This window comes from Equus przewalskii, chromosome 1 (genome assembly GCF_037783145.1).
Source record: "Equus przewalskii isolate Varuska chromosome 1, EquPr2, whole genome shotgun sequence".
In the NCBI taxonomy this organism is placed as follows: Eukaryota; Metazoa; Chordata; class Mammalia; order Perissodactyla; family Equidae; genus Equus; species Equus przewalskii.
Genome location: NC_091831.1, coordinates 71,412,274 through 71,433,961, shown reverse-complemented (window position 1 = coordinate 71,433,961; position 21,688 = coordinate 71,412,274). Strand labels below are relative to the sequence as shown.

The 21,688-nt window shown below is 47.2% G+C and overlaps 1 protein-coding gene across 2 annotated transcripts in view; it reads left to right on the top strand.

Moving 5' to 3' along the window:
- Nucleotides 1–11,880, top strand: part of RET (ret proto-oncogene) — a 54,559-nt gene extending 42,679 nt beyond the window's left edge. For both annotated transcript variants that reach the window (XM_008519603.2, XM_070567363.1), the window contains 8 exons: nt 637–744; nt 1,829–2,043; nt 2,126–2,248; nt 4,194–4,264; nt 5,594–5,731; nt 6,853–6,952; nt 8,371–8,518; nt 9,865–11,880. In XM_008519603.2, the coding sequence (XP_008517825.2) occupies nt 637–744; nt 1,829–2,043; nt 2,126–2,248; nt 4,194–4,264; nt 5,594–5,731; nt 6,853–6,952; nt 8,371–8,518; nt 9,865–10,022 (1,061 nt within the window). In that variant the 3' untranslated portion in view covers nt 10,023–11,880. The remainder of the gene's footprint in view (nt 1–636; nt 745–1,828; nt 2,044–2,125; nt 2,249–4,193; nt 4,265–5,593; nt 5,732–6,852; nt 6,953–8,370; nt 8,519–9,864) is intronic.
- Nucleotides 11,881–21,688: the final 9,808 nt, after the last annotated feature.

The following is a 21,688-nucleotide window of genomic DNA, read 5'->3' as shown; positions in this document are numbered from 1 at the left end:
CAGCCAGAGGAGGTGGCATAGCACAGCTGGGCAGTGGACCACATGGCAGCTGACCCAGAAGAACTGTTTAGCCACAGCTCTGACTCCAGATACCTCCACACCCAGGTTCTTGGTGGGAGCAGAGCACAGCTCTTCCCACCCTCGGGATGCATGCACTCAGCGTGCAAGAGGGCTTCTGTGAAGTCTCATGGTCTTCACCCTTCTCCAGGCCTCGCCCCCCACTGTTGAGTGCTTCATCATCGGGTGTTTGGGGACACCAGGGAGTCCCCTTACCTTCCCAGAAGGATTAATGGTGGGGGGCGGTCTCTGTGCACCACTGTCTTTAAAATAATGGTGATTGGAGGGAAATAATGCCACTTATACACACAGCCCAGCCCTGGGGGCCTTTCCGTGGAAAGATCCTGCTCATCTGGAAGTTTGCTCCTCAGGGATCTTATTCCCCAGAGGCAGATGAGGTCTCTGTCAGCCATCACACAGGGTCTTTGCGGGCCATGATCTGAAACTGGGTCGGATGTCTGAAGGAGATAACCATGGTCTGTGCAGACCTCTGGTGTGGGTCATGTGACCCAGCATGGTCACAGAAGGGGCTTCCAGGAAGGATCGGTTTGCAGCCTGCTCTGTTTCTATGCGTTTCAGAGAACGCCTCCCCAAGCGAGCTGCGGGACCTCCTGTCAGAGTTCAACCTCCTGAAGCAGGTCAACCACCCACAGGTCATCAAGCTGTACGGGGCCTGCAGCCAGGATGGTAAGGCCAGCTGAGGGACGGGCAGCTGCCAGGCATAGGCCATAGGGCTCTGGGCCGCTCCATTCTTCCTCCTCTCGTTTCCCCATCCTCTCTTTCTCTGACCTCTGTTCTCTATCCTCCTGGAAACATGCTCTCTGGCTCTGGCCCCTGCCTGGAGCTTGCATCCTCCTGCATCAGTTAGAGGTCTGGGAGGAGGTGCTGCAGGAATTCCTGCATCAGGCCTCTGCTCTGAGTGCTCCCTGGGCCTGCTGGGGCTGCTCAGAGGTCTCTGGTGACATGCTGGTTGTCAGCACTGTTCCAGGCAGATCTCCCAGGGCAGGGGGCTCCAGAAATAGATGGTGCCTCCTGGGCACTTACTAGGGACCAGGTGTGCCATAACCTCCAGGTGACCCCAACTCCAGCCCTACATGGCAAAGACATGTCACCATTTCTCACAGGACACAGAAGACCAGCCTGGTCTATTGGTTTTCCAAACCCACTGTGCCACCCAGGGGCTTCTCACTGTGTGCACATGCGTTGTGTGTGTTGAGGGTATGAGGGAGACAGGGAGCAAGCAGGGCGAGAGCAGCAGTGATGCAGGTCAGCACCAGCAGGACTCAGGGCTGGGCCTAGGGCAGGACTGCAGCCCAAGAGCTGCTGAGAGCGGGTGGGAGCAGGGAGCAGGTGGCCATGTGTGGATCCAGACTCTCTGCCTCCATTAGCTGTCCCCAGCCCATGCTGCAGCAGGACTGAGGATGTAGAAAAGCATGACATCCTAGCAGCCTCCTAGGGCAGCACTGAGCACATGGCAGTCTGCTGTGGGCACCCCGGGAGAAGGTCAGCTTTGGCACAGGCAGTGGAGAGGCAGAGAGCAAGTGATGTGAGAGTGAGCTGGGACTTAATGAGTCCTCGTGCTGCCCAGAATCCAGGCACTCACCACCCAGAGCAGGGCTGTGTCCATCTGCCCCCTTATTCATAGGGTGCAGAGCCTGCCCAGGAGCCCTGCAGGCTCTTCCATGCTCCACGAAGCACCCAGAGCTGGTCTGACTTCCGCCTGCCCAGAGCCCCGCAGGCAGCCAGCCCACAGCCCCCTGTCTGCCCCCAGGGCCACTCCTCCTCATCGTGGAGTATGCCAAGTATGGCTCCCTGCGGGGCTTCCTCCGGGAGAGCCGCAAGGCAGGGCCTGGCTACGTGGGCAGTGGAGGCAGCCGCAACTCCAGCTACCTGGACAACCCCGACGAGCGGGCCCTGACCATGGGCGACCTCATCTCCTTCGCCTGGCAGATCTCTCGGGGGATGCAGTACCTGGCTGAGATGAAGGTATGTGCCGTCCCAGCCCGGCCCCCCACTGCCTGTGATGGGGCCCAGGTTTCAGGGGTTCCTACTATTGTCTTTCTCATAGCTTGTCCATCGGGACTTGGCAGCCAGAAATGTCCTAGTAGCTGAGGGGCGGAAGATGAAGATTTCGGATTTTGGCCTGTCCCGAGACGTTTATGAGGAGGATTCCTACGTGAAGAGGAGCAAGGTACCGTGTCCTGGGGTGTGCTGACACGGGGCTCGCAGGCTGGATGGGGGGCAGTAGTCAGGGTGCCCGCAGGGGTGGGGCAGGACACTTAGAACATCTGGAGAGGGTAAAGCAGATTTTTAGCATCTAAGCTTCTAGCCCTTGTCCCCAAATCCTTTCCTGATCTTGGGTCCCCAGAGACCCAGTTCAGGACTCATCCCCGGGTCTGTTTCTTCTCTTCCTGAGGGCCATACCCACCCTTCCAGAGCTGCCTGCCAGGGAGCTGGGGCCGCATAGCTTCTCTTGTGTTTAGTCACAGTCACTTTTGAAGGTCACCTAATGTTGCAGAAATACCCGTTCTCTTCTCTGCAGTTGTTCCTCTCACTTCTACAGAGTGAAAGGTCACCATTTCCTTTCTGTGTAACTTTAGCTCTTTACTCAGAGGAGAGTAAAGTGAAATAAACCCAAGCTTGGCAGTCATTCTTTGCAGAAAGGAATGAACCACTTTGCAGGTGTAGGTTCCCCAGGAGAGGGCCCTGGGAACCCCCAGCTGGGGGAGTTTGGAAGACACACAGGAGGCCCTGGAGATGGGGTCCAGAGATGCAGCATACGGTTCTTGGAAGCTTTCTCTGCAGTATGTGGTCCAGGACCCTTCTGGGGACATCTGGTTCCCTGGCATTGTCCAGTTCCCTGTGGCATTGGTCTTGACCTTCTTAGTTCTGTTGCCCTCTCAGCCCATCTCCTGTAGCCTCCCTATGACAGACCAGACAGAGCCAGCTCACGAGAGCTGTGGGTGACCCAGCAGTCAGAACAGACACTGCTCAAAAAAGAAAAACACAAAAAGGAACCCCTTACACTCCAGCTCTGCTCTGAGTGGTCGAGAGAAGCCCATGTGTTGTCAACGGCTGTGAGGATGATGTTCCATTTCTTTTGGGGTTTCCGTAGTGACAGCACATCTCAGAACTGCTGAAGGGGAAGCAGAGAGGGCTACTCCCTGCCCGTGGAGGGGTGTGGACAACCTTCCTGTGGGCGCACTGTCTGTCCTTCATGAAGGCCCTGTGTCATGGCATGGAGAAGCACAAGACATCCAAACAGAAGAGCCACCTCAGCCCCTGGAGAGCAGAGGCTGCAGGCAGCGTTGTTACAGACACATGCCCCAGAAACAGTCATGGTGCTTAAGGACATAAATCCTGAGGAATGCTTTAAAGAGAAAGGAATTACAGTAAATGTTGCATTAAAATCCGGTGCTGTCACTTTTTTATTGATTTGTGCCTTAAGACTTAACCTATTGAAAAGCTGTTCTCAAGTTGCATTGGAAAGGTTTTGTTAGGTCTGATGCCAGCACCGCTGTGGTGGGGGGCACTCTTTCAGAGGATGCTAAAATGGCCCTGGATAAAATAAAAGGAAAAAACCGGCCCCAAGGCGTGTAAATAGATTTCTTCCCTCAGAGCTTCTCAGAAGAGGCTTTAGTGTGTTAGTTTGCGTCAGAAGTCCCCAGGATGGAAGCACTAGATGTTGGTTTCCCAAATTCGTTTGCCTTCAGAAATCAGGGGACATCTTGCTGGACAGTGTTCTTGGCCCACAACTTGGGCAGCACTATCCAGGGCGCCCCAGAGCTTCCCAGATGCAGTCATAGGGGGATCTGGCTTGGGCTTGGTCTCAACTCCTTGGGTTTCTTCTCAGCAAGGATGTGCTGCATGACAAGCATACCCTGTGTGGCTGTGGGCAGACCAGCTGACTCCCTCTGGCATCTCAGCCATGCTTGGGAGGGCCATGCTGTAGCTACGGCCCCTCCAAGGCTGTGCTGCCAGTTCTGTACCCAGGAACATTTGAGGTGTCATTATTCAGCATCCCTCAAGAGCTGGAAGTGCCTGGGACACGGCCCCACCCTCCTCTACATCCCCCTCCCCCATTTCTCAGGGTGTCAGAGAGACATTAATGCCTTTTTTCCCCTCTCTCTCTTTAGGGTCGGATTCCAGTCAAATGGATGGCAATTGAGTCCCTTTTTGATCATATCTACACCACCCAAAGTGATGTGTAAGTGTGGGTGGAGCCTTGCTGGGGTGGAAATTATACACTTAAGGGGCCATGACGCCTGTCAGGCAGCTCAGCTGGGGAGCAGTGCTGGCCTTGAGTGCCTGTCAGCTCATGCCACCCATCCACAGTGACCCCACCCAAGCTGAGGAGACTTTGTGTATTCATTCAGCAAATGGCCAGGGCCCAGGCAGTAGTTCTGAAAGCCGCAGTGGAATGCGTGGAGCAGTAAGCAGGTGGCTGCAAATCCCCCTCTCCTCCCATCTCGTCCACCCCCCCCCTCATCTCCCCTCCCCTCTCCTCTCTTGGCATCTTAGTGACATACAGGCCGAGCCACAGTTCCCCTCCTGTGGGCCTGACATGGGCTGGAGTCAGACAGGCCCCCCTAGGACTTGGCCCCACCCACAGGCTGGGGTGGCCTTGAGTGAGTTTCTTGGCTGGTGTGCCCCAAACTGCTCAGAGATGGGAATCAAAACTCAGTCTCCCAGGTCAAATTACAAGACTTGATAGTTTTCAAAAACACAGCAGACTTGTTTTTGAGTGTTCTGCTATCAACAAACATGCGTATCTTGAATAATGTAGGGTGTGAAAAGGCAGTTCTTAAATAGTTTTAAACAACTGTTTTCTGATTACAAAAGGTGACTGTAAAGCAAGTGGAAAATGCAGAGAAAAGCATAATGGAGAGACTAAAAGTCACTTGGATCCCACCACCCCTAAGTAACTACAGCTGGCCCTCACAGGCATGGCCTTCTAGTCTTTTCCGTGGTGTGCAGTTAAATGTTTTTTATTAGTGTAAGTGGGCTTGTATGATAATGCTGTTTTCTGATAGAATTTTGTGCCTACTTCACAGTAAATTTTCCCTCACAATTAAATATTTTTCCGTAGCAGTGCTTTTTTTCCCCCTAAGATTTATGAAAATTCCCAAGCATACATAAAAGGTGAAGGAATTGTGCAAGGATCCCTGTGCCCCGTGGCCTAGGTCCCCACCTCATGTTTGGCTACTCTGTGCCATCTCTGGGGCTTCGGCACATCACTTTGAGGCCAGCCAGGTGCCCCTTGTGGGTGTGGGGGCCGAGCTCAGGCAGGGGCTTGGCAGGGCTTCAGCATCAAAGGGGTGGCGTGGGGCAGGCAGATGCTCGTCCCCACCTCCATTCCACATCCATCTGTGCAATTGGCAGGCCCAGGATGAAACCCATGAGCAGTTGGGCCTGGGCTGTTCTCTGCACTGGGGACTGATGGGGTCAGCAGCTATTGGGGGGATGGACATGTGGGCCGCATGGAGGGCACTACAGGCCCAGTGCAGCCACTCACTGATCGTCTTGCTCCCCACAGATGGTCCTTTGGTGTCCTGCTGTGGGAGATTGTGACCCTGGGGGGCAACCCCTATCCTGGGATTCCTCCTGAGCGGCTCTTCAACCTTCTGAAGACAGGCTACCGGATGGAGAGGCCAGACAACTGCAGCGAGGAGATGTGAGCAGGCTTTGCCTTGGCCCAACCTCCCTTGGACATGGACACGCTGGATTTTAGAGGAAAGGGGACACGTGCACTCATTTCCTTCCCCACTCCTGAGACACTGGCCCAGAGTGAGCTGGGTGGTGGGTAGTGACAGGGCAGAGTATGACGGGTCAGAAGTCTGAGAACCGGCCTCAGGCATGACGGCAGATGCTGAGGACCCCAACTCCGCTGGGGGCTGGTTGGGCTTCCTTGGGGGACTTACAAGGATGAGGGGGAGCAGGGCTCAGGTAGGAAGGATGAGAGGGCACTTCAGACTAAGGTTGCCGCTCTCGAGCCCCAGGCCAGAGACCTGTCGCCACAGGACACTCAGGGAGGGCCAAGTAATTCAGAATGGCCCAAGGGGTGTGTACTAGGGAGTGGCCAAGTGGAAGCACAAAGTCAGGTACGGGGAGCCTGGACTTCAGCCCAAAGGCATCAGAGTCTTCACCCACTGTAGTTGGTGGTCGGTGGTCTGTCAGATGATTCTCAGAGGACAGGTTGAGAACACATGAGAAAGGGGCCATCCACAGGCAGAGACAGGCTGGGCCATTCATCCCACAAAGTCTGTTGTGCACTTGCCACGTGCCAAGCTTGGGGCTAGAAAGGGGACTGCAAGGGTGAGTAGGTACTGCCTCCCTGGCTGGCCTGGGCTGGTAGCCAGCTGACCCAGCGCGCACCCACACAGCAGCCCTGGAAGCCCTGCTGCCGTGCCAGGGGTGTGATTGGCAGAAGTTTTTGTTTGTTTGTTTCCACACCCAGTTCATCCTTTGTAAGAGTTTTAAGGACTGTATTTCCCTCTCAGCCACCATAGTGGGCACGGCATCCCGTCAACTGTTTACCAGTGTCTCTGAAAGGGAATTGAAAACAAATCTTTCTGAAGGGAAGGGAAGCTTCCAGGATGCTGGACCACAGCATGTGGTGCCTGGAGCTTCCAATGACCCCTCAGACCCTGGCCCAGCTCAGAGAAGGATGTCAGTGATGCATAAACTTTGGGGTTTGGAAACAGACCCCCTGGGTCCAGGGCACTGTGCTGGGTGTGGTGCTGTGATTGGATGGTCCTTGCTGGGTTATAACTGCCCATCTGCACTTCCCGCCAGGTACGGTCTGATGCTGCAGTGCTGGAAGCAGGAGCCAGACAAGAGACCAGTGTTTGCTGACATCAGCAAAGACCTGGAGAAGATGATGGTTAAGAGCAGAGTGAGTACCTGGAGCCAATTCCTGGTGCTGGCCACTCACAGGCTGAACATGGCACTGGGCGGATGCCAGCCTCACCCCAAGGCAATGGTTTTAGGTCTGTGGAGCTCCCAGTGCAGGGGTAGAGTGAGGCTGTGCAGAGGGAGATGGTCGTGCTGTCGTCTGAGGGCAGCCAGCAACTGAACCCTTCTCTTTCAGCCAGGCCCCTTGGGCTTTTTTTCAAATCATGAATAAACCAAGATTATTAGTTTGACGCTTAGGAAGAACTCTCCACACACAGAGTGGGAGGAAAATATTTTAAAGCCAAATAAAGTCGTTTTCAATAATGGAACATGAGAAAGTAGAGTTGAAGTGGGTGTCTTAAATTCAGATGCTTTGAGGGACCCAGCTGGGGGTGGGAAGTGACTAAGGAATGGTGGGGACTGTGACAAACGTGAGCACGCCAGCCCCCTCTAAAGAACCCCTCACTGTAGCCGTATGTAACCTATAGGAATATGAGTGCCAGCATGTCAGATCTTCTGAATTTTAAGGGATATTTTTGTTGTTTCCAGTTTTTAATGTTAGCAACTCATTTAAATTCCCAAAAGCTCAGTGTGGGCCAAACAAAACATATCTGGGAGGCTAGTTTCAGCCCCTGTGCCTACAGTTTCCAACTCTGCAGCTAAATTTGAGAGTCAACAAAGTTTTAACTCCTTTATTGGGCAATTGCTGCGTACCGTATTTTGTCTTAGGTGCTGGGGATACAAGTAAACAAGACAGGCACAGACCTTGCCCTGGGGTTTCATCCTTACATTGACACATTTACTAAAAGTTGTTATTTCTTCTAACACAAAAGCAAGATGCATGGTCCAGTCCACTTTTAACAAACCTAACGTCAGTGTATCGCTTGGGCAAAGCTGCTGAATCCTGTGAATCCAGGGTTGTCCTAAAATAAGTAATAGCTGATGCCAAAAGAGCTGGCCTTCCTCGAATAGTATTGAGAAACAGCCAGAAAAACGTCGGAACTGTTCTTTTACGCATTTAACCAGGGCAGTGGAAGTAGTACACACTTGAGAATCGTCATGCTTGGGAGCTGAAGCCTATAGCAGTATCCTGTGCAGAACCCACATCAGTGGCTTCAGATTTCTGGGTCCTGACTGATGTTCTAGACAGCAAGGGTCCTTGGAGGAAAGCTGAAAAGTGTCCAGCAGATTGGGGTGCTTCTTGGCACTCCCACATGAGTAATGGGGCTGCAGCTAGCTCTCCCAGAGCCTTGGGCATTGTCAACAGGCTGGTTCCCCAGGCTCAGGTCTTGCTGAGAGGCAAGTAGGCCAGTGTGGGATGGGACTCAGCCAGGGCTTCTGCACTTGGGCAGAGAGGGGCCGGGGCATGTCTAGTAGTAGCCCGTGCCGAGGTAGTGATCAACCATCTCTCTCTTCCAGGACTACTTAGACCTGGCTGCGTCCACCCCATCTGACTCCCTGCTCTACGACGATGGCCTCTCGGAGGAGGAGACACCCCTGGTGGACTGTAATAATACTCCCCTCCCTCGAACCCTCCCCTCCACGTGGATTGAAAACAAACTCTATGGTAGAATTTCACATGCATTTACTAGATTCTAGCTACATTGTTCCTCTCTGCACTGTCCTTACTCTCTGTAATGCTTTTTAAGAGTGTTTCTGGTCTGAATGAAACCAAAGTCTGCTCTGAACCTTTTTCTTTGTAAATGTCTGACTTTGCATCTGTCTACATTCAGGCATTTTTGCAACTGTGTTTTTTTAAAAGGATGTGAAAATGTGTAATAACCACACTGCCCAGCAATTTAAGATGATGGAGGAGGAGAAAGAGAGCAGGGCAGACCTCTCAGGGGATATTGAGAAAATGACGAATAAGTCCTTTCTGGGGTGGATATCAAGTCATAGTACTTCTAATTTAACTACTGGGATAAATTTACCCAATCTGGGGAGGCATTTAATTTAGAAAGAGTAGCCGGCACACCCTGCCTGCACTGAGAGCACAGACAGTGGGCCCCCTAGACCCCGTCTGGGCCGGCAGGCGGCTCTTGGAGGCCACCGGTGCTGGGGAACAGTGTCCGGCCTTGGCCCCAGCCATGTGTCCCTCCTCAGGGAGGACACACGCAGACTGCTGTTTTCACATCCTTTGCATTAGTCACTGTCATGATGGTTGTCATTTATGAAGTCAGTGCTAAAAGCTAGAGCAAATGCTTTTTGAAAGAACATAGTCCGTGGTGCTTTGGTCTTGCAATGGACAGTAAATATGGTTCTTGCCAAAACTCCTTCTTTTGTCTTCAATTAAATACTTGAAATTTTTTTCTGTTTCCTACCTTTATCATTAATCGTTCTGAAGTCTTGGAGTTGCAAGCCTTTCTCAGCTGAGATGGTTCCTTTTGCATGCCTCCTGAGTCACGGGTTCCTTGCTGGCTTTGGGTCTAGGGCTGCACGCCACTTGTCATGTCGACGCTGTAGGGCTCGCCTGCGTGCGCCCTTGATTTGGAAGATCCTCTCCTCCGTGGTAGGCCTGGGTGGAAGACAAGTAGGCATCTTTACTTTAGAGAATTTCTATAGAAGCTTCCTGCTGCAGTAAGCCATTTAGTACAGCAACGTGCTGATGCTTTATGCTGCCTTCGTAAAAAGAGTTAAACAGGTCAACAAATACGTTTATCAGATTTGAGAGTTTGAAGCTCATACAAATCAAAATTGGTAGTTTCTGTTATGTTACAGTTACCAAGAGAGCACGTGACATTTCCCCTAAATATAACAGTGTTTTGGAAACCTGGAACAAGAAACCATTCGTGTAATTGGCACAGAAACCAGAAGTTTGGTTTGAACCTCAAAGGGAGTTTTGCCAAGGCCTTACTGTCTGCACATGAAGTTTTGTTCTTCAGTGCAGAACAAATGATCTGTTTTCATTTTTAGGCATGTCAGACCCGAACTGGCCTGAAGAGAGTCCTGTACCACTCACGAGAGCCGATGGCACTAACACTGGGTGTCCGAGATATGCAAATGATAGTGTATATGCTAACTGGATGGTTTCACCCTCAGCGGCACAGTTAATGGACGCGTTTGATAGTTAACATTTCTTTGTGAAAGGTAATGGACTCACGAGGGGGAGAACATGCCGAGAACGGAAGGTCTGCTGGCCCCTAGCAGACGTAGCGCCCTGGACGAGGGTCCTGAGTCCAGCATTTAGGGACTCCTTTCTCTTCAGCCCTCGGCAGTGTCCAGTGTTGGTCTGTGTTCATCAGTGACCACCACACACTCTGTGCTTACACATGTGAGTCCCTCACTCACTGCCTGAACTGTTTGATTTTTCTGGTTGCCAGCAATCAAGGCAACAAGATTTAAACCTGAAGCACACACACACAAGGCAGCAGGAAAAAAACTGGCCAAGCAACAGAATAAAAGACATCTCATAGTGGTGTCCAAGTGGTGTCAAAGCCCTGCCAGGGCTCAGGGGGAAGAGGGGACTGCCGGACAGGCCTTGGCTCAGCATTTGAGAACCTAGGGAATGGTTTTTTAAAATCATGTAACCTTTTCTTAGGAAGACATTTGATTTTTATCATGATTCAGATAATTCTTAGATTTAGCACAATGGAGAGATTGGATGCCATATTTGCTACGTAGATAGGTGGCATGAGGGGAGAGGGCCCACAAATCCCATTAGTCCCCAGATGAGAACAGTACAAAGAAAAGGGGCTCATGAGTGGAGTGGCCTCCAGTCCGAGGATTGCTGACAGCAGAGACTTGGCTGCTGTGAATCCCACCCCCGCCAGCCTTCAGTACAGGGCACATGTCCAGCACCAAAAAGTGGTGGCTCATCTCACACATTAGGAGTGGGTGGAGCTAGTGCTCAGTTTAAAGGGACAGCTCAGCTAGTTATGTTAGAAGTTGCATTGACAATGACCAAAGACTGCTACACCTCTGATTACAGTTCTGATGTGGAAAAGACAATGTTTTGGCTCTTATAGAGCTTGTGTGAAAACGTACATGTATCCACTTTTCCTGTGTTTGTAACTTAACGCTGCTATAGCAAGCCCATTTTTGTTTCTTAGTTTCTGACCATGACTCATAAGCTTCTTGTCATTCTTCACTGCTGGTTTGTGGTCACAGACACTCAGCACTCCTCCCATCTTGTGGGGGTGGCTTTCGGGAAGCCCCAGCAGCGCTTCTGTCTGTCTCGGCACTGTAACTTTGCAGGAGAGGGTCGTTACCAAAACACTGCCTAGTCTTCAGACTTAAAGCACTGTGAAAGGACTTACAGTAGCCCCATTAAAATACTGTGTTTTATAGGCATTTCACAAAAGCAGTAAGATCATTGCATTTTTGTGGCCAAGAAGGCTTCATTGAGTATGTCTCAGAGCCTCATGCTGCGTGTGTGTATATATATGTACACACACCCAGAGAGAGAGCTGGAAAAACACTTACTGGAGATGTAACGTGGCTTTAATTGGGGCCATTTTTCAGATACACTGTGATAAATTCTTTTACAAATATCTAGCGGTAAACTTTTGGTTTTCAGATGTGCTTAATGATAGTCTTATTAAATAAGGACAAACTCTCTCAAATTATTAAAAATGCCTACCCAATAAGTGTGAGTTGCTCCAGCAGGTTTGTTCTCGGCAGAATGAGAACTTCAGCTCTAACTGGCTGACCCAGTGACGAGGAATTAACCCTTGACTAATAATCTGTCTATTCCTGAGTTATAAAAGTACTCATACTTACTAGTCCTAGAAGACAGAATTTTCATATGCATATATGCAGAAGTTACTAAGTGCTAAGTATTACTGAGTATTAAGTAGCAATCTGTCAGTTATTAAAATTTGTAAAATCTATTTATGAAAGGTTCTTAAACCGTACCATGTTAATTTGTTTTTGTAATCAAGATGACTAATAAAATAATTTCAGTTATGTAAATAAAATCACATATCATAAAATGTGTAAACTTCTTTTCTCTTTTTAACTTCCTAGTGGGAAACATCAGACTTCTGATTTTGAAGTTTCAATACAAGGATTCAAATATCACAGGAGAATCTGTTGTGGTAACCACCCAGGAAGTAATAGGGACCGAAGGCCTAGGAGGCTCTTGGTGATGCTATTTATTTGTTTTGCACAATATGTATGTGAATAGGCACATTTATAATAACTGTTAAAAACTCACTAATTCTGCCATTCGGGAATTCCTTCCCTAGGATAGAGCAGCAGCCAATGTCGAGTTCAGGTATTCGCAGTTCTCTATCAAGTTACTTGCTGCTTATTCCTTGAAGCTGGAGTTGGACAGTTGTGGGAGAGAGAATGTAAAATGTGTAGTCATGACTGAAGGTCCATTAGAAGTTGGAGGAAAAATTTTGCCCTGAACCACTCTGAAGCTTAAAATACCAAATGCTTCTGTTTATGTCTTCCTGTTGGGTTGTGTAGGAATTCTATGAGCTGCTCCTCAAACGCCTGCCAAGGTGCAGGTGGATCAGTCAGCCAACATGAGTTATTACCAACATAAATCTGATTTACGGTTGCATTGTGCATTGGATGCTGAGGGCCCGTGTCATTTTCTGGGTGCGTACATAAGCATATGCACACACAGGGGCTGCCTCAGGCCCACAGTGCCACAGCTCCTGGCCCTCACCATCTGCATCTACTCTCAGCTTCCTCTTTCAACCTGGACCACAGGGACTGGAAATAAATGTGATTTCTAGGGTCTGTTATTTGCTGCAGTCTCTACCTCTGAATGTTTAGAAACCCACGCTGAGAAAAGCTAATAGTAAAATACTAAAAGCCCCTTTTTCAAGAGCAAAGAACTTCCATTAGGAGTGTTTGTGTGTGTTTGGTTGGTTTATTTCTCTTAAAAAGCACATTCTCCACCAGCCTCCATGCAGGATTCCTTCCCACCACAAAGCCAGCTTATTTGGGTAGAAATGTAGTTGAATATAATATCTGAGAACTGGGTTTGGACAAATACTTTATATATAAAAGAAAATTTGGAAGGAAAGCATAATTTCCTCCAGAATAAAGAAAGGAGTTTTCCCCCAGCAGAGCAGTGAATGGGGTCCTTCCCTCTAGATCTTATTCACTTGTAGGATATGTAGCTGGTGGTATTTAAGGTGGTTCTAGGAAGTGCCTAAGAAATCCTTGCCTCTGTGGCCCTGGACAGGACATAGTAAACGTGGTTCCAAAGGACACGTGCAGCGTGGGGGCGCGCGCCTTTCTGGTCTTCAGCTTGAAGATGCCGGGGAGCTTGTCCTCTGCTCCTGTGCCCACACAGACAGAAAACGCCCCTCTCCACTGAGGCTGCCTGCCCTGGCCCGGTCCCTTCTCCACAGCAGCAGCCTGGATGGCCCCGTGAGAACTTTGTCGAGTCTCACACCTCTTTAGGGAGCTGGGACTCACATGAAGGATTCTCAGCTGAGATCATGAGAAACTAGAACCTGTATGCAGAGAATGTTTCAATTTGGGGTACGCTGCCATGTCCTGCAGCCTGGGCCCAATGGGTGGCTGTGTAACAGCTAGGAGAAAAAGCTTCACCCCCAGAGTTAAAGAGGTGCACACTGCGAACGTCTGAAAGAAATCACACCTAATCGTTGCAACTCAGGTTTCGATTCCTATGTTAAGCGACAGGATATTTTTGCAGATGTTTCTGGGATGTGTTAAATCACAGGGCCTGGCCAATTGAGATCTCTCAGCGGGAGCCAAGGCCAGGGATCTGTGACAGGGAACCCATCTTGGCAGCTACCGGGACGTCAGTGTCACAGAGAACTGGGCCAGGCTGAATGGAGGGAGTTGGGACCCAAGACGACTGCAACCACTGTGACTTCAGGAGTTCTGTGCCACACCAGGAGAGACCATGATCCTGCACCCTTTCAGATGACACTGAGCAATTCAAGTTCAAAATTAGTGTGAGGTAAATCAGGCAAGGTAAGAAAAGTGCATTCTAAAACTAAAAAAAAAATCCTCATTTTTGAGAAGGAAACCATTTTGATATGTCATACACAGATAATACTTACTATGCAAATTGCCAATTTCTTGAATAAAAATGTGAAGTTCATTTTAAGTGTCTGTGTTTTTATTTATCTTTGTCAATTTTGCAAACAGTGCCAGAGTAAACCGTATCCTTTTTGGCTGCTCTTGTTTCTCACCTGGACTCCAGTCCTCTTCTGCACTTGTCATTTTCCCCACGGAGGGAAGTCATTCCTGTAGGTTGGGAAGGGTCCCACCCAGAAGGAAGAACATGAAGCTGCCTCTTGCTACTTGAGGCAAGAGACTTTGTTTGTCTGGAGGACTGCGGGAGGCCCATGTGATTCCTGTGTCAGAGCCTCTGACCTCGGAGGCTCCTCTCACCCAGGGCGTGTGACTTGCTCCATATTTTGTGCCTCTATTCTGAGAGTTTCAAAAAGCTTGAAGATTTTCCTAGTGGCCCTGTGGCCCCAGGACGTGAGAGGCCAAGAGCACGCCAAGGGTTAGGGGGACTTTATGAGTGTCTGGAAAGAAAAGTAAGATTAAAGGAAGTGACTTTTTAAGAGTAGGAGTGACACAGAGGATGAAAGGACTCTGGTCTCTCACAAGAGAGTCAACGAAAGAAGTAAAGGAAGTGTTGTAGTAGAAAATTATATTTTTTAAGAGAGGTCCAATTATCTATAATCCTTAGCTTTGTCAAAATAAATAAAGACCACCCAAATGAGAACAAGCAGAAGTTATTTATTCTGAACTTGCCATAGCAAGGGAGTCAGCCACCATCACTTGTTTTTGGCAGAGACTGAAAGGCAGGCAGAGGAGAGGCTTCAGGTATGCTGTGATTTGAGATTGTTGGCACGAGGAAGCTGGAGATAGGCTAACTAGAAGCTGGGTGCCTTACGTGATTCACTTGGGGAACATATTTGGTTTTCTCTGATTGGTCCTGAGTTGGAAACAGGAAAAAATAGGGAAGCCAGCAGTCACTGACCAAGTCCTGACCATTCTGGGCTGGTTACTGCAGAGATTGTGTGTCAGAGTTCTTTGGTTTGTGTGGTCTGGTCACTGTCTGTTTGCATATTCAGTCCTCCCTTTTGGTCATTTTTTTGCTTGTGAGAGGTTGACGACTTCAGGGAAATCTAGGAATCCAGATCTTCACTGCTCAGAGGTTGATGGTTCAGTCATCTCCATGGCCAACTGTATCATGAGGTCTTCTTAACCTTTCTGTTGTATCATCATGGTGATCATCTGATGAGGAAGTGGCTGTGCAAAAGCATTTCAGACCCTGGATAGAATGCAGTGGGCCAGTATCATGACCACCATGATGAAAACAAGAACAGTTAATCATCCTTGTAAGGTGCTTTGAACCAAGAACCCCAACCCAGGCCAAAGATAAATTGCATAAAGGCCATGAAGATCAACCTTAGAGAGCCAAGTAGCTTTGCCTTATATAGCCTGTCTCACCTGCCCTGTTTCACTGATCCACCAACAGTATTAGGAATGGCATGGACCATAACTAACCAACATGATATTTGGAGCAGTGCGACTGTCCATCACTACTCATGCCAATCAGTTGAGACTGATCTGTGTTTCATCTAGGAAAGAAATGGTATTGCTAATGACTTCTGCCAGAGTTAGTGATAAGTTTCTTACTGTCCTATATGTATGATTCCCACTGATGGGAATCTGATTGTTCTCATAAACAGTGAGTCAGTAATTCCCCTGGGTAGAGTACTGAATAATCAAGGGTGGCTTCATTTTGGAGCTCATGTCTGAGTTGGAATTTTCAGCCTTGGTGACTTATAGGGTTTGTGTACAGACAAGTCTTGGAATACTATTCCTAACATACATGAGATGTTATTCTGAAGAAAACAGAACCAGGTATCCTGACCAAAATGGTGTAGTATCTGCTAGGGATACATAGAGATCTAGGAAAAAAGAAGTTGTTCATGACAAGGCCAGAACCAGGCCTTCCATTAGCCGGGTTACATACTTAGATCTCTAATGGTCTCTTATAAATAGTGACAAGTATTTGACTCATCACCCAGTGAAGGTTGTTGAATTCAAATTTAGAATTCCCTAGGGTGTGATCAATAGATTGTAATAATTGGTTCTTTTTCTGGGAGAGAAGAATACTAGCAGTCACAGGCTAGCTTGTTTAAAGTCGTTGATCCATGTTGCTGCAAATGGTGCCGCCATGAGGCATTATGAGAATTATTCCCTTTTGCCTTCTTTGATGAGACTGGAATTTCCCAGATGTTTTCATCAAGTGAGTCTGGTGGTGGATGCAGATTGAGCAGGCAGTAAGATCGAGGACAGTGGCTACTGTTTGGAATAATCTAACAATGGCATTAGAATTAGCAATGTTCTGACGTAACAATTGTAATTACAGGAAAGACAAAAGAGGAAAAAGGTCATTACTGGTAGATGGCAACCAGGGGTCTATAGAAAATGAGAAGAAGAATGGTTATAAACAAGCAGATAAAAAAAACAAACAGGGGCCAGCCCCATGACCGAGTGGTTAAGTTCACGTGCTCCACTTCGGCAGCCCAGGGTTCACTGGTTCAGATCCTGGGCACGGACATGGCACCACTCATCAGGCCATGTTGAGGCGGCATCCCACATAGCACAGCTAGAAGAACCCACAACTAAAAAGTACAACTATGTACTGGGGGGATTTGAAGAGAACAAGCAATTAAAAAAAAAGAAGAAGAAGATTGGCAACAGTTGTTAGCTCAGGTGCCAATCTTTATAAAAAACAAGCAAACAAACAAACAGGAATTAGACAGGGGTCCTGGTCCAACGTCTTGAGCAGTAATCGTCCACTATCCTAGGTCATCTGGTTGTTCTAAAGGTCTTGAGTCAGCTGTATGCTTCTGAAGATCAGCTGCTTTTAGAGGATCTCTGAGAATCCTCAGTTTGAGGTCCCCTATTGGAGTAATCGTCAAATTGTGTGGAATTCCAGATTGCTTCTTTAGTTGTGAAACATGAACCCATTGATTGACGCCCTAAAGTTGGATTGCTGTAACACATTCAAATCTAAAACATATTCAAATCCCATGGAGGGTGGAAACTGGATAAAATCCATCTGAAGGTGTTCAAAGGGCCCTTGAGGCTTTAATTCCTGGCCACGTCCCACCTTTATAGTTTTTCCAGGATTATGTTTTTGACAGGTGACACATGACCCAAAAATAACCTCAGCTGTCTCTTTAAAGCTTCTCCTCCAGAGTTGATTTAAGAGAGTAATCAATTTGTACCCTATGAGTAGTTCCATGGAAAAATTTAGCTAATACCCATTTGAAATCATCTGATGCTACCAAGTGACTATCTTGGGGGCACCAGAGATTATTTAAATGAAGAGCACAATCAGATTCTTCCCACTCTTCCTTTTCAGAATCAGGGACTAAATGTTGATATTTTGTAATGGCCTCTTTCAGTTGCTGCAGACTTATCTTCTGAGGGTTTAGATGGGACCATAATCTTGATTAAGGTTGCTTGTTTGGCATGATGATCTACTAGAGAATTTCTTTTAGCTTCAATGTTCTCTTTTTGCATGGTTCTCAACCTGTATAATAGCCACCTCTCTCGGAAGTAGAGTGCATCTAAAAGTTGCTTATCTTGCTGTCCATTTTAGTGGGGCTTCCAGCTTCGCAAAGGCATGTACTACTCCAAAAGAATATTTGCTGTCTGTATATTTGTTTACTCTCTAGTCTTTGGCTAGTTGACATGCTCTAGTAAAGGCAATACGTTATGCCATCTGGGCTGGTTTTATCTCAAGTAGAGGACTATATTCTAAAGAAGACCTTAAATTAGTGGTAGTACATGCTGCTTGATAACTACAGTTTCAGGAATGAGCCATCAACAAACAGTATTAGGTCAGGGTTCTCAATAGGAGACTCTAATAAATCTGAGTGAGGTGCAGAGAGTTCCCTAGTTATTTGAAGTAACATAATCATGAGGTTCCCCTTCTTCTGCCAGGGGAAAGAGAATGGCAGGATTCAGCGTGTTGCCGCAGTGAATGTGAGAGGGACAGAGTAATAGAATTTCATGAGAGGTTAACTGGCTGCCTGAAAAGTGTTGTGTTGTCAGTCAGTAGTAATGTCTGTACGGCAGGAAGAGCCATGAGGTCAAGCAGGGAGCCTAGAACCAGCTCAGCAGAAGCATCAACAAAGTTGCAGCGGAGTACTTGCCCTAAGACTAGGGGGATAAGACTTTGCACCAGGTCAGGAGAAGGCAATAGTAAGTGCTGGGTTTTGGATGGTTCCCAGAAAACTCCAAGGGCTTGTCCAGATTGCTCATACACAAATAGACAAAAGTGCTTTCTGTTGTTATGAATGTCTAGGGAAGGAAGCCGTTGAGGAGCTGCCTTTGGGTTCCAGGAGGCCTCTTCATCTCTAGGCTCCTGGAGGAGAGAGTCTCTTACAAAGCATTAGTCAGTTGATAAAGAGGTGTCACAATTGCAGAAAAATTTGGCACCTATTGTCTGCAATATCTCATTAAACCTTGAAATCCTCTCAAATGTCATTTTGTGAGGTGTCTAGGATAGATTTGGATAGTTTTTAGTCTATCAGAAGAGAGTGTCTTTCCCTCTGTAGATGGGCCATGCCCTATATAATGGACTGCATTTTGGCAAAACTGTAATTTATCTTTTGAAACTTTATGACCCTTTTCTTCTAAGGCTGAGAATAAGTAAATGGAATCCTTTTACCCTGAGCAGAGTAGGAGATCATCTACATATTGTGTCAGAACTGAATCACAAGGGAAATTTAGATCATGTAAGTCTTGATTAAAGACCTGGTAAAAATAGCAGGGAGATTCAGTGAACCCCTGGGACATGACTGTCCATGAGGACTATTGTTCTCCCCAGTGAAGGCAAAAAAGATATTGACAGTCATTATTCAGCCTTAAAAAGGAATGAAATTCTGACACATGCTACAACATGGATGAACCTTGAGGACATTATGCTAAGTGAAATGGAAGCCAAACACAAAAAGACAAATACTGTTTGATTCCATTTACGTGAGGTACTTAGAGTAGTTAAATTCGTAAAGATAGAAAGGAGAATGGTGGTTGCCAGGGGCTGGGGGAAAGGAAAGTGGGAAGTTAGTGTTTAATGAGTATAGAGTTTCAGTTAGGGATGATGAAAAAGTTCTGAAGATGGACAGTGGTGATGGTTGCATGGCAATGTGAATGTACTTAATGCCACTGAACTGTAAACCTAAAAATGGCTAAAATGGTAAATTTTATGTTGTGTATATTTGGCCATTAACACATAAAAAAATTTATTGACTTTCTGTCAATACAAAGCACACTGAAAAAAGCTGAGCAAAGATTCACTACAAGAAGTGGCTTGCAGGATGGTATTTGGGTTAGGAAGTGAGGAATAACAATGTTCTTGATGGCCCTGAGGTGTTAAACAAATGGATATCCCTTCCACTTGGTCTCTTTACCGCCAAGATGGATGTATTACAAGGGCAGAGTATGAAAAGATCTTTGGATATGAGGCTTTCAACTATAGGTTTAATGCCTTCCTCTGCCTCTGGCTTCAAGGGATATTGGGGAAGTTTGGGTAATGGTTTGGTAGGATCTGAACTTTAATAAGTTCTGCTCCAATTATGTTTCCCATATCAGTGGAATTTTTATCCCATAGAGTGTCAGGTACAGTGTCAAGATAGTTATCTGGGGTATGCATCAAGTATAATGGAGAAGGCAAAGGGAGATCTAGAGCAGATCAACTTGCTTATGAACAGAGGAGTCATCTGGAATCTCACAAATAGTCTCAAATACTCTGGAGTGTATTTAATTTTGGAGAGTAAGTCTCTTCCTGTTAAATTTGCAGAAGTGGTGTCACAGAGCAGGAAGGAATGTTTTGTAATCAAGGTCTCAAGGCTTACACTTAAGGTTTAGGAAACAGAGAAAATCTGTGGGTTATTTGAAATGCTTGCCACCTGTATTGTATATTTACTCCCAGGAAAAGGTTGAGCAAAAGTAGCAGCGTTTAATGCAGAAAAAGCAGAGACTGAATCTACTAGAAATTGATGAGGTTGCCATCTATAATGGGTAGAATTATGTCCCTCAAAAGATGTGTTCAAGTCCTTACCCCCAGAACCTGTGAATTTAACCTTATTTGAAAATAGGGTCTTTGTAGATGCAATCAAGTTCAGATGAGGTCATCCTGGATTAGAGTGGGCTCTAATTCAATGATTGACGTCCTTACAAGAAGAGGGACATTTGGGCACTAGGAAGACACAGTGGAGACTGCAGATGCTAGTCCGGTGGGAACCCCAAACTCACAGGGCTGTAAGGCTGGCTCAAGCAAAAGGGTTCTATGGCCTATGTCTGTGTTCGACCCTATGATTCTTCTTTTCATGACAAACAACACTTTTAGACAGCACACAAAACAGTAACACAAGAGACAGCAAAAAGGGATGACAGGAATGGCCTGATTCCATCAAAGATGCCAAACAAAGGGGGATCAGTAACAAAACCAGACTTCCAAACTGAGAATAGATAACAAGTAACTCAATGCAAAGAGACCAGAGGTCAGACCCAATGTCAACCTACCCAATCCTTGCGGACTTGACAAGCCAAGAGCAGCAAGCCACAAGGGGCCTCTGTGGGTACCGCACCTGATCAAAGGCTGTGGTTTGAGGCAACAAGCAGTGAAGACCATATCCTGGTGGGGCCACCAGGAAAACAGTAGAGACATATGAAGATCACCCAAATGAAAACAGGCAGATGCTATTTATTCACAGATAGCAAGGGAGTCAGCCCCCATCACTTTCGCTTGGCAGAGACTCAAAGGCAGGCTAAGGCAGTGGAAAAGCTTTACAGTTAAAAAAAAAAAAGCCTCAGAGTGGAGACTCTTGGGAAAAAACTTAATTTAAAAATAAAACTACATTCTTCTGATGTTAATCATACCACAATTATACTTTAGTATTTTCTGCAAGAGAATTACGTATTTTATAAGCCCCAGTTAATCACCCATTATCTGCCATAGAATTTGAATTATGCATTATCTTCTCTCCAAATTCAAATTACATACATTTAGTATTTGAGCTAGTAATTAAAAAATAATAAAAAGCTAAGAAATCGAAATCCATTGATGGCAGAACCTCAATTATTGTAAAAACAATTCTAATGAACGATTCAAATAAGAGTTTACAAGAAGTGACAACTAGCCCTACCCCTGCTGCTCCAGTTTCACGTCAGGCCCTGTCCTGGGAGAGCCTCTGCAGTTTCCTGTTTGAGCTTCTGTTTCCTCTACTGTAAAATGAGGACCACAACATACTCCACAGCGAGGTTGAGAGGATTAAAAGGGTGAACACAGAGGGAGCACTGGGAGAAGCACGCGCTGCTGAGTGCATGCTCCATTTGTGCCAGATGTGGCTACACAGCATGGCCAATAAGGAAAATGGAGGATACAGGGAGAAAAACAAATGCTATAAATGAAAAAGAAAACCCACCCGGCACTTACAGGGCTAGCAGAGGAGGACAAAGAAAAGAATGTTTAATGTGGCACGGAGTGGTTCTACTGTACACTGCAGCTTGTTAGGAAGTGAGGCTGTTTTGAATTTGGTTAGTGGAGGAACAGACTTATCTTTTCATCACTTTGGCCCCCACTAAAGAACAGTTAGAGCTGTAGCATTTACCAGCATTCATTCATTCACTTATCCATGGGTATGCAGTGAGCACCTATAATGGGTCAGGCCCTATGCCTGGCATAGGGGTGCCAGAGAGAACAGGAGAGGCCACATCCCTGCCCTCAGGGAGTAGACAGTCCTGTCCAATTTAAAGTGTT